The sequence below is a fragment of the Cetorhinus maximus genome, chromosome 11 (genome assembly GCF_964194155.1).
Source record: "Cetorhinus maximus chromosome 11, sCetMax3.hap1.1, whole genome shotgun sequence".
NCBI lineage: Eukaryota > Metazoa > Chordata > Chondrichthyes > Lamniformes > Cetorhinidae > Cetorhinus > Cetorhinus maximus.
In genome coordinates, this window is record NC_135889.1 from 64,075,834 (window position 1) to 64,089,931 (window position 14,098).

At 39.2% G+C, this 14,098-nt stretch overlaps 1 protein-coding gene across 1 annotated transcript in view; it reads left to right on the plus strand.

Annotated features, from left to right (window-relative positions):
* Nucleotides 1–14,098, plus strand: part of ssb (small RNA binding exonuclease protection factor La) — a 27,947-nt gene continuing 13,849 nt past the window's right edge. Inside the window, exons 1-8 of the mRNA XM_078552123.1 lie at nt 1–92; nt 1,871–1,945; nt 3,730–3,833; nt 3,903–4,074; nt 11,161–11,268; nt 11,356–11,456; nt 12,419–12,484; nt 13,133–13,178. Of these exons, the coding sequence (XP_078408249.1) occupies nt 1,880–1,945; nt 3,730–3,833; nt 3,903–4,074; nt 11,161–11,268; nt 11,356–11,456; nt 12,419–12,484; nt 13,133–13,178 (663 nt within the window). The 5' untranslated portion in view covers nt 1–92; nt 1,871–1,879. The remainder of the gene's footprint in view (nt 93–1,870; nt 1,946–3,729; nt 3,834–3,902; nt 4,075–11,160; nt 11,269–11,355; nt 11,457–12,418; nt 12,485–13,132; nt 13,179–14,098) is intronic.

A 14,098-nucleotide genomic window follows, 5' to 3' on the forward strand; every position in this document is an offset into this window, starting at 1 on the left:
ACGTTCACGGTGACCGCGGTGTTTGCTGGGATGCACAGAGACTTTAAATAGCGTCGGGGGCGTGGGGGCGGATGAGAGCCGCATCGGAATAGGTAAGGAGGGAATTTTTGAGGGGAGTTATGTGGTAATTTTGCTGTAGGCCGCGGCGCGTGTTGTTTTGAAAGTTTACTGTAAGAGTGAGCTGGAATGAGTAGGACGCGGCACTCTGGGCTGTGAGCGGGTTTCTCGTTCCCTGGGCCTGTCTGCCAAGCGGCGCGACAGCTCGGCTCAGGTAAAAGCAGGGCGAGTTTCTACAATGTCAGATGCCGGCTGATGTTGTAGACTTTCTTCTAGCCGCTTTAATTGGGGCTGAGGTTGTGTGGCTTGGACAACTCAGTCATCTTGGAGCGCAGAGGTTTTGGGGACCTCGTGGTTCCGCCGCCATGCCTGGGGATGAGCAGACTCTGGGTTGGACGTAGGATGTTAGCAACAGTAAGATAGTTCGTCTAATTTTACACAGATACAATAAATTCGTAATCTCTAATAAGAGAAACTGCTTTATTTACATAATTTGTGATGGCTGTTCAGTAGCCCTAAATTGGAAGCAAGGACGCCTTTAATCTGCACTTCAAAATTTTCGGGGTGGGAAGAGGGGAAAGTCACACATCATTTTGCATCAGTCTTGATCTTATGCTTTATCCACTTAATTCAAGATCTGAAATAGAAATTCCGTAGTCATAATTTTCTTGTTGAGAAGTACATATCCTTTTGACAAACGTGGAGTTATGGATGCTACTCTCCCATGCTGCCTGAAGTTTGATTCATTTTTAATTTTTCTTTAAATGCTAATACGTGTAACTGCACGTTAAAGTCTTTTTTAAAAGGGTGGAGAAAACATGTAGCATCTAAAAGTTCTAGCCACTAGCCTCACAGCCTTTGTATACAGTAGCACAAATCTCCAGTGGTGTAATTGGTAGCACAGTTGAATTGGACTGGAAACCTCAAATTTAAGCTAGTTGGTTCGATTGGTTTATATACTTTTGCGTTCCAACTGGTTCTGAAAAATTGCTCTGCATATACTGGTTTCTACTAGACTGAATATATGGGAATGAACAGTTTCTTTAATATCAAGCTATAGTCCTTGGATGCTGAAGCATATAAAGTGAGTTATACAAAGAAATGAAAAGGGCTAATTTAAATTGTAGCTGAATGGGGTGCAGATACCTGATGAAAATCATACTTGATTGTTTTGGTGAAGTAGCCATTCACTTAGACCCATTTTGCCCTAGGGAGCTATATTTTGGCTTAAGTGTCCTGATCCAATGTCCACAACTGTGCACCTGCCAGTAATAATCTGGAGTAGCATTTGTGACCAATTTCTCATCCATAGCTAAGCCAATTGGAGGGTCCAGAATTGCTAATCTGACTGGGTTCAGACTGTGGGAATTTCCTGTTCCTGCATTGCTGGGTCAAAATCTTGGAACTCCCTTGGTAACTGCCCTGTGGATATACCTACACTACAAGGACTGCAACATTTCATGAACATGGCTCACCACCATCTTAAGGCCAGTTAAGGATGGACAAGAAATGTTGGCCTTGCCAATAATGCCCACATCCCAAGAATGAATTTAAAATTCAAATGTGGTGTTTCTCTCAATTGTTGCATTTAAAAACTGAGTCAGTTGTTCTAAATGGAACTCTAGGTTTTACTTTCCTGACATGTAGGAAGTTTGTCTTTGGAGTGCTGTAGTTCCCATTAGATAACCCTTTCTGTCAAGTCTAAACCACAACTCCAGTTCTGAGCTAAGGCATAATAAAATTGTTCATGGGCTAGTTTAATTTTGAAGCAAAGTGGTGGCGAGCATTATGTATTTATTTTTTTCCTGTATAGGTTGCTAAGATGGCTGAGAATGGCGTGGCTCAAGAAATAACTCCCCTGGAGAAGAAAATATGTGAACAGATTGAAGTATGTAATACGCATGTATAGTTGGGATGATGTTTTGATAATGTGATGAAGGAATTTTGAGAAAATGGGCACTCTGATTCCATTTTGTTGAAATGGTGGTGGCCTGGCTTTCAAAATTACCAGCAGCTCTGAGAGATTTAAATCTTCCTGTGCTTACTCAGCATTTTTTGTTGCTTGGTCGAATGAATGGAATAAATCAATAATTAATGTACCTTGCATGAGTAAAGCTATCCCTTCTATTCTGCCCATTTCCCTCCCAACATCTGTAGCATCCTTCTAGACTGCATCAAAAATGAAGGCATCTGGCCCAATTTAATCTGTTACAAGTCCAACAAATAGTGATAGGTAACATGCAGTTTTTCACTTAGCAAGTTTCAGCCAATTAATCCCAGCAGGTGTAGGAAGGAGGAAAAGTAATGAGCCTTGCTGGGTGGTGATGGGCATAAGTTAATGAATTGCACATCTGTTAATAGGGTTGCTGTGCAATTGTTTTTTTTAAGAAATCCGACACCCACTTTTTAAAAGCCCGGTTGGCTTGTAAACATGTGGCAGACCTAGTTCGCAAGTGCTGCATGCAGTGTTGTCTTTGTGCTTTGTATCCAGCATTCTTTCGCAAAAGTATGAATATATCTTTCTTCAGGTTTCTTGTTCTGCCTGTGGCTAAGGGATAGACAATTTTATTGTGTTCCTACAAATATCACTGCTTGCAGGAAAGAAGTGACTTTTCCTGTGACTTTTTTTATTTCCCGCTGTCACTGGCAATATGACTATAGAAACTAAACTTATATCTCATTAATCTTGTAATGCTGCTGCTTGCTATTTTACCACTGCTGCAACAAAGGTGTGTTTGATTTTTAACTACAGATTTGTTTTCAGAGTGGAGCTTGTATTGAATGCATTGTCTTGATCACTTTAGAAAAGTGGATGTTCAGCTTGCGTAGGAATATTTAGTGTGAAGAACCATTTGAGTCCCAGAATTCAGAAGTTTATGAAAATATATAATAGTCATAGAAAGATTGCAGCACAGAAGGCTGCCATTTGGCCTGTTGTATCCATGTTAGCTGTCTGTGAAAACACTCAATTTGTCCCGTTCCCCTGCATTTTACCTCTAGCCCAGCAAATCTTTTCAGATAATTATCCAATTTCCTTTTGAAAACCATAATAGAAACTGCTTCCAATGCACTCTGTTTCAGATCATAATCACTTAAAAATTGACACCTTGGTTCTTTCGCCAGTCATTTAAATTGGTTCTTGACTCCTCTGCCAATTGGAACAGTTTCTCCCTATCTACTCTGTCCAGCCACCACATGATTTTGAACACCTCTATCAAACCTCCTCTCAAACCATCTCTTCTGTAAGATGGTCCTGTTTTCTCAAATCTGTCCTTGTAACTGAAATCTCTCATCCTTGGAACCATTCTCTTAAGTCTTTTCTGCACACACTTAAATGCCTTCACATTTTTCCTTTAGCGAGACTGAACCTGTGGTTTATAAAGACTCACCATAACTTCCTTGCTTTTGTACTCTGCCTCCCTTTATAATGTTCAGGATCCTGTGTGCCTTATTAAGTGCTTTCTCAGTCTGCCCTGTCACTTCCAGCAATTTGTACCAGTTTCTTGGGGTTCAACTGTAGATGCCTTTAAGGACCACTAATACTTAATGTTATAGTCTCATCTTTTGTGTAAACCTGTTTGCCTGCCTGACCTGCAACCTAAACAACAATTTGTTAAATTTAGCTCCTTTCTGAACATTCTCTATTGAAGTTATTTTGTTGTCTTTATGCAGTATTACTTTGGTGATCATAATTTGCCACGGGATAAATTTCTCAAAGAACAGATCAAGCTGGATGATGGTTGGGTACCCCTGGAAACCATGATTAAATTTAACAGGTAAGGAAAATTGTTGTTGCTCAAGATAAATGGTACATGTGTAGTCTCTGAATCTTAAATGTCTTGCAGGTTAAGTCGTCTGACAACAGATTTTACTGTAATAGTAGAAGGGCTCAAGAAATCGAAAAGTGGACTTCTGGAAATAAGTGAAGATAAAACCAAAATTCGTCGTTCTCCAAGCAAGCCTCTGCCAGAGTTTGAGGAGTACAAAAATGCTGTGAAGGATAGATCTGTATATGTTGTAAGTATTTGTGTCTTATGAAATTTTGTCAAAGTATGTGAAAAGAAAATATACTAAGACTAGTGCTTAAACTTAAAGGCACTTACCAGGGTATGAAGACAGAGCTGGCTAAAGTGAACTGGGAAATTGAGGTTAAGGGGTAGGTCAGTTGAGATGCTGTGGCAGACATTTTAAGGAGATATTTCATAACATTCAGCAAAGATGTATTCCAGTGAGAAAGAAAGCCACAAGTGTGCATTTGTCTCCTAATCTAACTAAAGAAGTTTAAGATAGTGTTAAATTGAAGGAAAAGGTGTACAATTCTGCAAAGATTGGTGTTAGGTCAGAAGTTTGGTTAGAATTTAAAAACCAGCAAAGAATGACTTAAAAAAAAATTAATAAGCAGCGAGTATTTAGAGTATGAGAGAAAGCTAGCTAGAAAGATAAAAACGGATAGTAAGAGTTTCTACAAATATTTAAAAAGGAAAAGATTAACTAAAGAGAGTGAGTCTGGGGAATTAATAATGGGTAAATAAGGGAAATGACAAGTATTGAACAGATTTTGTTTGTTATCACTGTAGAAGAAACAAATGACATTCTCAAAATATTTGTGAATAAAGAGATGAAAGGGAGGGAGGGAGGTATTTAAAACTATTTCAGTCACCAGGGAAAGGATATTGAGAAAACTATTAGAACTCCAGGCTGGCAGGTCACCAGGACCTGATGCTCTTCATCCTAGGGACCTAAAAGAAGTGGCTGTGGAGATAGTAGATGCATTGGTTGTAATTTTCCAAAATTCCATAGATTCTGGAAAGGTCCCAGTGGTTTGGGAAATAGCAAATGTCTAAAGAAAGGAGGTGACAAAGCAGGAACCAACAGACTAGCCTATCTGTCATAGAGAAAATGCTAGAAGCTATTACTGAGGAGGTTCTAGCAGGGCACTTGGAAAATCTTAAATGTGATCAGGCAGCGTCAACATGGTTTTGTGAAAGGGAGATTGTTTTTAATTAATTTATTAGACTACTTTGAGAAAGTAACAAGCAAGGTTGAGAACCTGTACTTGTGGTGTACTTGGATTTCCAAAAGACACTTGAGAAGGTGTCACATCAAGGGTGACTATACAAGAGCTCGTGGTGTAGGGGATAATATTAGCTAACCAATCCTCTATTCACACTAGCAGGAAGCAGAGTGTCAGGACAAATGGGTCATTTTTGGGTTGGTAAGATGTAATAAGTGGAGTGCCACAGAATTGGTGTGGGGTACTCATCTATTTACATTCTCTATCAATGACTTGGATGAAGGGACTGAATGTATGGTTGCTAAGTTTGCTGGTGACATAAAGATAGGTAGGAGAGTAAGTTGTGAAGAGGACATAAGGAGTCTGCAAAGGGATAAAGGTAGATTAAGTGAGTGGGCAAAATTTTGGCAGATGGTGTATAATGTGGGAAAATGTGAGCTTGCCCACTTTTGGTGGGAAAAATGGAAAAGCAGAATATTATTTAAATGGAAAAAGATTGCAGAACTGGGGTAGAGGGGGATCTGGGTGTCCTGGCACATGAATCTCAAAAAGTTAGTGTCCATGTATAAGAAATAATTAGGAAGGCAAATGAAATGTTTATTGCAAGGGGTATGAAATATAAAAGTAGGGATATTTTACTACAGGGCATTGTACAGGGCATTGGTGAGACCACATCAGGAGTACTGTGTCCAGTTTTGGTCTACTTACTTAAAGGATATAATTGCATTAGAAACAGTTCAAAGAAGATTCACTTGACTGATTCCTGGAATGAAGGAGTTATCTTCTGAGGAAAGTTTGGATAGGTTGAATGTGAATCCATTGGTGTTTAGAAGAATGAGAGGTTTTCTTATTGAAACACAAGATCCTGAGGGGACTTAGACAGTATGGATGCTGAGAGGATGTTTTACCCTTGTTGGAGAGAATAGAACTAGAAGCACAGTTTAAAAATAAGGGTCTATGATGGAGATCAAGAGACTTTTTTTTGAGGGTTGTGTTAAGACTAGGTTAGGAGTGGTGAACAGACTCCTCTTTGTTATACCCTGTCCAGGAATAGGACAGAGTTTGAGTTTAAAAAGGTGATGCCCTGTATTACCAATTCATATATACTGTGTAGCTCTGTAAGAAGTAAGCCCGCCATGTTTAAGTTAACATAGTTTTATTGCTGAAACTCACTCAGGTAAAGATGCAGAAATTATTAACAGAAGGTTTAAAATGTACAAGTATGTTCAACTACCCACTAATGCAAAAACAACACAAACACCACCTCACTGCCTCCCAGAGCGTGCAAAAAAAAAACTCTGACAAGCATTCTTAGATTATGTTCAGGAGAATTTCCTACAACAGTATGTGTCCAGTCCAACAAGAAAGGCACTGCTTGACCTGGTTCTTGGGAATGAGGTGGGCCAAGTAGATCAAGTGACAGTGGAGGAACATTTAGGGGACAGTGATCATTGTATCGTAAGGGTTAGGATGATGGTGGAAAATTATATTGGTGAATCCAGAGTAAGAATAATCAACTGGCAGAGAGTGGACTTCAATGGGGCAAGAACAGAGCTGGGCCGGACAGACAGGAACCAAAGGCTGGCAGGAAAAACAGTAGCTGAGCAATGGGCTACCTTCAAAGAGGAGAAAGTTTCGGCATAGTCAAGGTATGTTCCCTTGCAAGGGTAGAATAAACAAACCCAGAGCTCCCTGGATGACTCAAGAGATAGAAATTAAGTTAAACAAGAAAAAGTGTGCTTACAACAGGTGTTAGGTAGCAAATACACTTGAGAGCCAAGCTGAATACAGAAGGTTCAGAAGGGATGTGGGGAAGCAAAGAAGGATTGAGAAAAGACTGACAACTAACCTAAAAGTAAATCCCAAGGTATTCTATAAGCACATCAATAGTAAAAGGGTGGTAAAAGGAGGAGTAGGGCTGATTAGGGACCAAGAAGGGGATTTACATAGGCAAGAGTCATGGCTGAGGGGTTTCCAGGAATACTTTGCATCTGTGAGGTAGATGCTGCCCAGGCTATGGTGACAGAGGAGGAAGTGCAGTCACTAGAAGAGTTTAAAATTGATGAGGAGGTATTGGATAAGCTGGCGGTACTTTGATAAGGCACTGGGAATGGATGAGATGCATCCAAGAATATTGAATGAAGTGGGAGTAGAAATTGTAGCGACACTGGGGTAAATCTTCCAGTGTTCCCTGGATTCGGGGGGAGGTGCTGGAGGATTGGAGAATTGCAAACATTACACCCTTGTTCAAAAAAGGTTGTGGAGATCTGCCCTACAATTACAGACCAATCAGTTTAACTTCAGTGGTGGGGAAACTTCTAGAAACAATTATTCAGGATAGAATTAATAGCCACGTGGAAATATTTGGATTGATTTGGAAGAGTCAGCATGGATTTGTTAAAGGAAAATCATGTCTAATTTGAGTTTTTTGAAGATGTAACACATAGTTGATGAGGGCAAGGCCGTTAATGTGGTGTATATGGACTTCCAAAAGGCGTTCGATACAGTGCCACACAACCGACTTGAGGGAAAAAAAGGGACAGTAGCAACGTGGATACAAAATTGGCTGAGGGATAGGAAACAGTAACGGTTAATGGGTATTTTTCAGGCTGGAAGAAGGTTTGTTGTGGAGTTCCCCAGGGGTCAGTATTTGGACCCTTGCTTTTCCTAACATATATAAGTGATCTAGATCTTGGTGTGCAGGGGACGATTTCAAAATTTGCAGACGACACAAAACTTGGGAGAATTGTAAACCGGGAGGAGGACAGTGTAGAACTTCAAAAGGACATTGGTGAAGTGGGCAGATAGTTGGCAGATGAAGTTCAATGTGGAGAAGTGTGAGGTGATGCATTTTGGTACAAGGAACATGGGGAGACTGTATGAAATAAAGGATACTATTCTAAAGGGTGTGCAAGAGCAGAGAGACCTGGGTGTATATATACTTAAGTCATTAAAGGTGGCAGGACAGGTAGAGAGAGTTGTTTATAAAGCATACAGGATTCTGGGCTTCATTAATAGGAGCATAGACTACAAGAGCAGGGAGGTTAGGATGAAATTATAGGACACTGTTTAGACCTCAGTTGGTGCATTGTGCACAGTTCTGGACACCACACTATATAGGAAGGATGTGAACGCATTGGAGAGAGCGCAGAAGAGGTTTACGAGAATGGTTCCAGGGATGAGACACTTCAGTTTTGAGATTGGAGAGATTGGGACTTTTTTCCTTGGAGAGAAGGCTAAGAGGAGACTTGATAGAAGTTTTCAAAATCATGGGTCTTGACAGAGTAGATAGGGAGAAACTGTTCCTGCTCATAAATGGATTGTGAACCAGAGGACCCAGTTTTTAGTGTTTTGCAAAAGAAGCAAATGTGAAGTGAGAAACTTTTCACACAGCGAGTAGTTAAGGTTTGGAATGCACTGTCTGGAAGTGTGGTGGGGGCAGGTTCAATTGAGGCATTCAAGAGGGCGTTGGATGATTATTTAAATAGAAACAATGCGCTGGGTTACAGGGAAAGGGCAGGAGATTGGCACTAAGTTAAAATGCTCAGCTGGTGCAGACACAATGAGCTGAATGGCCTCATAAGAACTAGGAGCAGGCAATTCAGCCCCTCGAGCCTGCCCCGCCATTCAATACGATCATGGCTGATCTAATTTCAGCCTCAACTCCAATTTCCCACCCTCTCCCCATAACCTTTCAACTCGTTGCTAATTTAAAAATCTGTCTATCTCTTCAAATTTATTCAGCGTCCCGGCATCCACTACACTCTGAGGTAGTGAATTCCACAGATTTACGGCCCTTTGAGAAAAGTAATTCCTCCTCATCTCTGATTTAAATCTACCACCTCTTGGCCTAAAACTATGGCCTCTTGTTCTAGAATGCCCCACAAGGGGAAACATCCGCTCCATGTCTACTTTGTCTATCCTCTTTAGCATCTTATGTCGCCTTTTTATTCTTCCGACCAAAATGGACAACCTCACACTTATCCACGTTAAACTCCATCTGCCAAATTTGGCCCATTCACCTGTCCATATCCATTTGTAAATTTCTTATTTCTTCATTGCAACTTACTTTCCCACCTATTTTGGTGTCATCTGCAAATTTAGCTATAGTACCTTCTATCCCTGAATCCAAGTCATTAACATAGATTGTAAACAGTTGCCTCATTCTACACCGTAACAATTCTGTGATTATGCAGAATATCAGAACTTAAAACTTGGCCAAATAAAACTTAGAAGAAAAATTCATGAGGCGACTTACTATTTAAATGGAGAGAAACTTCAGAATGCTTCAGTGCAGAGGGATCTGAGTGTCCTTGTGCATGAATTGCTGAAAGTTACTATGCAGGTAGTAAGGAAGGCAAACGGAATTTTAGCATTTATTGCTAAAGGAATAGAGTATTAAAATAGGCAAGTGTTGTTGCAACTGTACAAGGCATTGGTGAGACCACACCTGGAGTACTGTGCAGAGTTTTGGTCACCTTACTAGAGGAAGGATGTAGTTGCATTGGAGGCGGTTCAGAGGAGGTTCACTAGGTTGATTCCAGAGATGCAGGGCTTGTCTTATGAGGAGAGATTGAGCAGTTTAGGCCTATACTCGCTAGAGTTTAGAAGGATGAGAGGAGATCTAATTGTCTGGATGCTTGTTTATAGCTGAAGGGTCACTTTCACCAGCAGCTGCTGGCACTTCAGTTTCTCACTGGAGCAGTTGTGGCTGGTTGATTATTTTTTTCCTCCTAGAGACAGTGGTGTTTATTTAGAATCCTCCTTTTAAGAACTCCCTTGGTTTGCAACAATGTGGGGTGGGTTTTCAAATCACAAACAGCTTGGCTTTCAGGGGTTTGAGAAGAGAGAGGGGATAAGGCCGTTGCCCCTTCTGTCCTATGGCAGTCTTTCTATTTCAAAGCCTGTATATCTCGAGCTGGGTCACATGACCTTTGGTCTCAATCCGGGTTTATCTTAGTCTATGGAGCCAGAAACAGTGGCTACGGCTCCGCAAGGAAGCTTGTGTCCTTCGCAAATGCAACATAGTAGCTGCTGTAGGCCAGTGTTCTTTGCTTAGCAAAAGTGTTCTTTTCAAAAGCTCTATCTCCGGCTGGTGGCATTATAAATTAATATTCTATATAATGCATCTTCTTAACAGTCATTAATCTGTGTAATTCTCTTCCCCAGAAAGCAGTGGAGGTGGGGTTATTGAATATTTAAGGCAGAGTTAGATTCTTGATTAACAAAGGGTATAGGGCTAGATAGGAAAGTGGAGTTGAGGCCATAATCGGATCAGCCATGATTTAATCAAATGACAGCAAACTTGAGGGGCTGAATGGCTTATCCCCGTTCCCAATTCATATTTTTGTATGTATGTTTGTATATTCATACAAGATTTTGTTTTTTTCGATTGCACATTATACTTGCTGTATCAAGTGATTTGGTGGAAACAGTTTGTGGAGAGGAAATTGACTTGATGCTGGAATAGTTGCTAAAATTGTTGTATTGTAATGAATCAAATGGAATTCAAATAGTTTAAATTCACAGCTAATGGTTATTATCTAATGTTAAATTTCACTGTTCAAATTGCATGATGGTTTAGTCTTGGATTGGGAGGTTGCTTCTGTCCTTTGTGGTGTTGGATTTAAGATTTTGTAACTACTTCATTTTGGTAAGATACATTCAACATGTAGCTTGGGGTGGTACTGTTGCTTCATTAGAATAAGTTACTGATGTGAAGTCTTGGTGTGAATGGTCAAATCCAGTGGATGCTGACTGAGGTATTACAATTAGGGATATATCTTGGTGTAAAAGTTGAACTTTTCTTAACTAAATTTGTAATATTCTGTTGTGTATAGGAGAATTTAGTTCTTAAGTGCCTTTCACTATCCTTAACACATTTCAGTAGTGGGTTATGTATCATTGCATATTGTTTACTTTCTGTAATTTGTACAATTTCAGTGGGCAGAGCCTTTGCTTGAAATAGAAATAGAATTTGAATTTGAAATTGTTTTTATAGAAATTTGCTTGCTTTTTAGTTTACCCAAAAGGTTTACTATTTCCTACTTCTCTCATCTGTCTTAATGCTTCATCTTTGCACTGAACAGAAAGGCTTTCCCACAAGTACTACACTTGATGAGATTAAGGGCTGGTTTGATGAAACTGGACCTGTGGAGAATATACAGATGAGGAGGACATTGCAGAGACAATTTAAGGTCTGTATTTTTCTCCTTTATCCTCTCCAAACCCCCACAGTTTGCACTTAAACATACTGAATTGTTCCCTGTCCTTTTTGTTAACAGGGATCAGTATTTGTGGTCTTTGACGGTATAGATTCGGCCACAAAATTTGTAGAAACACCAGGTCTGAAGTACAAGGACAATGACATGATTGTGCTTTTCAAGTAAGTATATCAACTTTTGGTGTAGCATATTCTTGAGTATTTGAGTGCAGATTATCCTTGTAGTTCACTGAAGGAAAGTGAACTTAAATTGAGTGCCTGAATGGAAATCAGAGCTAGTTTGAAAACTGGAAGCTTCCTCTATCATCTTATCTGAAAAGACAAAACACTTGGTTTGGTAGTAATAACTTGTATTTATTTGTAGTTTAATATACAAATTATTTGTTTAGCACAAAGCAATTAAATCATCTCATAAAAAGCGACATTCCTTTTTTTAAAAAAAAAATTATTTGTCTTTTTAACCAGACTGTTGGTTTGACTTTTTGATTGCCCTTCTAGATACTTGTGGCTGATGTAAATTTCTGAATTGATCCATGGATTCTGGATTTTCTAAACCTTAGAATATTCACCATTATGTAATTTAGAACAATTTTATTATCCATGATCATGGATAATCCCTACTACTTTAACAGGTGTGCTTGTATTTGTTTGCCAAGCACTTGATTGTTTTTAGTCATGACCTATTTTAAGATGAATCAGCCTGATTTTGTACAATTTGTCCCTTGGCCTTCATTTTGAAATTTGACAAGGAGACATATTTTGCTTTTCTACTCTTGCATTTCTGAACTGAAAATACATACATTCTCTTTTAGCTAAAGATAAAACGTGGCAAAACATATATTCAAGTATTATGTAATCTGCCTTCTATAAATTTAAAGGTTTCAGTTGACAAATGCTTAATTTGTGGTGTCAAATTTACAGAAGTTGCCTGAGGCGTTATATTTTTGATGCCCCTCGTAGGGGTGCTGCATCAAATGTCTAAAGTATCCAATTTCTCAAATATCCATAAAATGTATTTGCCTCTTGAAATAAGTGTTTCTGCAAGCTTGATCTGCTGAGTGATCAGAATGCCTAATGGGTCAATGCACTTGATCAGTTCTTAAATTTAGTTTTTTCTCCTGAAGAGAAGCTTATTTTGTGAAGAAAGCTGAAGAAAGGAAGCAACATAAAACAGCAAAAAACAAAAAAAAGTAAGTGATCACAAATTTGTGGTGGTTCTATAAAAAAATCTTTGTATACTATTTACATTTTGCACTTCAGTAAATCAATTGCAATTACAAATATTCTCTTTTGGTGGGGTAGGGACAGGGGAAAGAGATGTGGATGGCTAAGAAAATAATAGTGCATTCAACAGTTTAGCATCTTAAACCATGGCTATGAAACCTGGGTGGCAGAAATGGTTTAGAGGCTGGGTTGATATCAAATTTTGAGAAGTTGCATTTTCCACGGTGGCAGGTAGCTACATCTTGAGCTTGGGATTGATTTGTACTCAGCAGATGAAATGGGTGCTTTTGATTTTAGAAATCTGATGGACACTAAATTGGCTTCTAGTGCACCCAGTTTGCACTAACTATACTGTCAATGTGAGTAATGTTACTCTAGCTTTCTAATAACTTTTAATTTTAAAGACAGTGAAATTTATTTGGAATTTGCTGTACGTTCTCCCTTACCCCAATAAGTTCAGTCCAAGCATCCCTTGATGTCTAAGTAATAGTGATTTAGACAAAACTAATTTATTGTTTACCCTGTCATGAGAACATGTATCCATGTTGTACAAAGCACTTAATTGAAACTGGTGATTTGCTTGACTTGACCTATTTTTCTCTCCTGTACTGTAGTGAGAAAGAACATAAACCTGTGGAAGATCTTGATGTGCTTGACACGGTAAGTTTTCTTTTAGTAGACAAAAATTAATGAGTGCAAGCGTATAAAAAGCCAAAGCTGATAAATTTCATATACAGTGAAGAAGTTATTTTCCCTATGATTCTTCAAGTTTATACAATGAAGATGAAAATTAAATAGATCAAGCTGATTTCAGGTGGGATATTGGTAGGGATGCTTATACCGGTATTTGGTATATTGGGTTTCAGAGGGAGATACCTGCCAACGTTCCTACTAATTGCTATCTCCTATCCAGCGAAGATTCTATATAGCTTGGCTATGGTTCAGATAATAAGCCAAAGTTTGCTATCCAGCCTTGTACTTGGTAATTAAGTTATGGGATGGCGCCTGCACCCCAATGAAATTTAATCAAGAGGTGAGAGGAAGAATAGATGTTTGGTATCAAGGAGTTATAAACACTAATGTGAAACTGGAGTTTTAATTCTCCAATCAGATTTCTCCATATGGGGCCAATTAATGCTACTCACCCCAACAACACCAGCACACTAGTCCTCCCTAGTTATAAAATAAGTTGTCTGAGAAGTATAAAGCAGTCTTTGCTTTGAAGGTGGCTAGATGAGTACTTCTGTCTAGCTGCAGTTACTTAAATTGCCAAGTTGACATAAAAGATTAGCTGCAGAGAACCTCCAGGAATTTGTATAGCTTAGCTATACAGTGAGGTGGATTTTTAAATTGCTATATGGTATGAATTATGCTTTGAGATTCTATTTTTTTGATAAAGGGAGCCAAACATGCACCGCAGGATCTTGCTCAGTTCTTTGTAGGAGGGCTAATTATTTGACCACAATTCTTTCAACATCGCCAGGATCAGGACCATCTGAATTATGGTGGCTTGAGCCAAAAATCTTTCAGTGGAATTCATAACTTGTCACATTCAAGCAGAGGGGGACCATTTTGTCCCT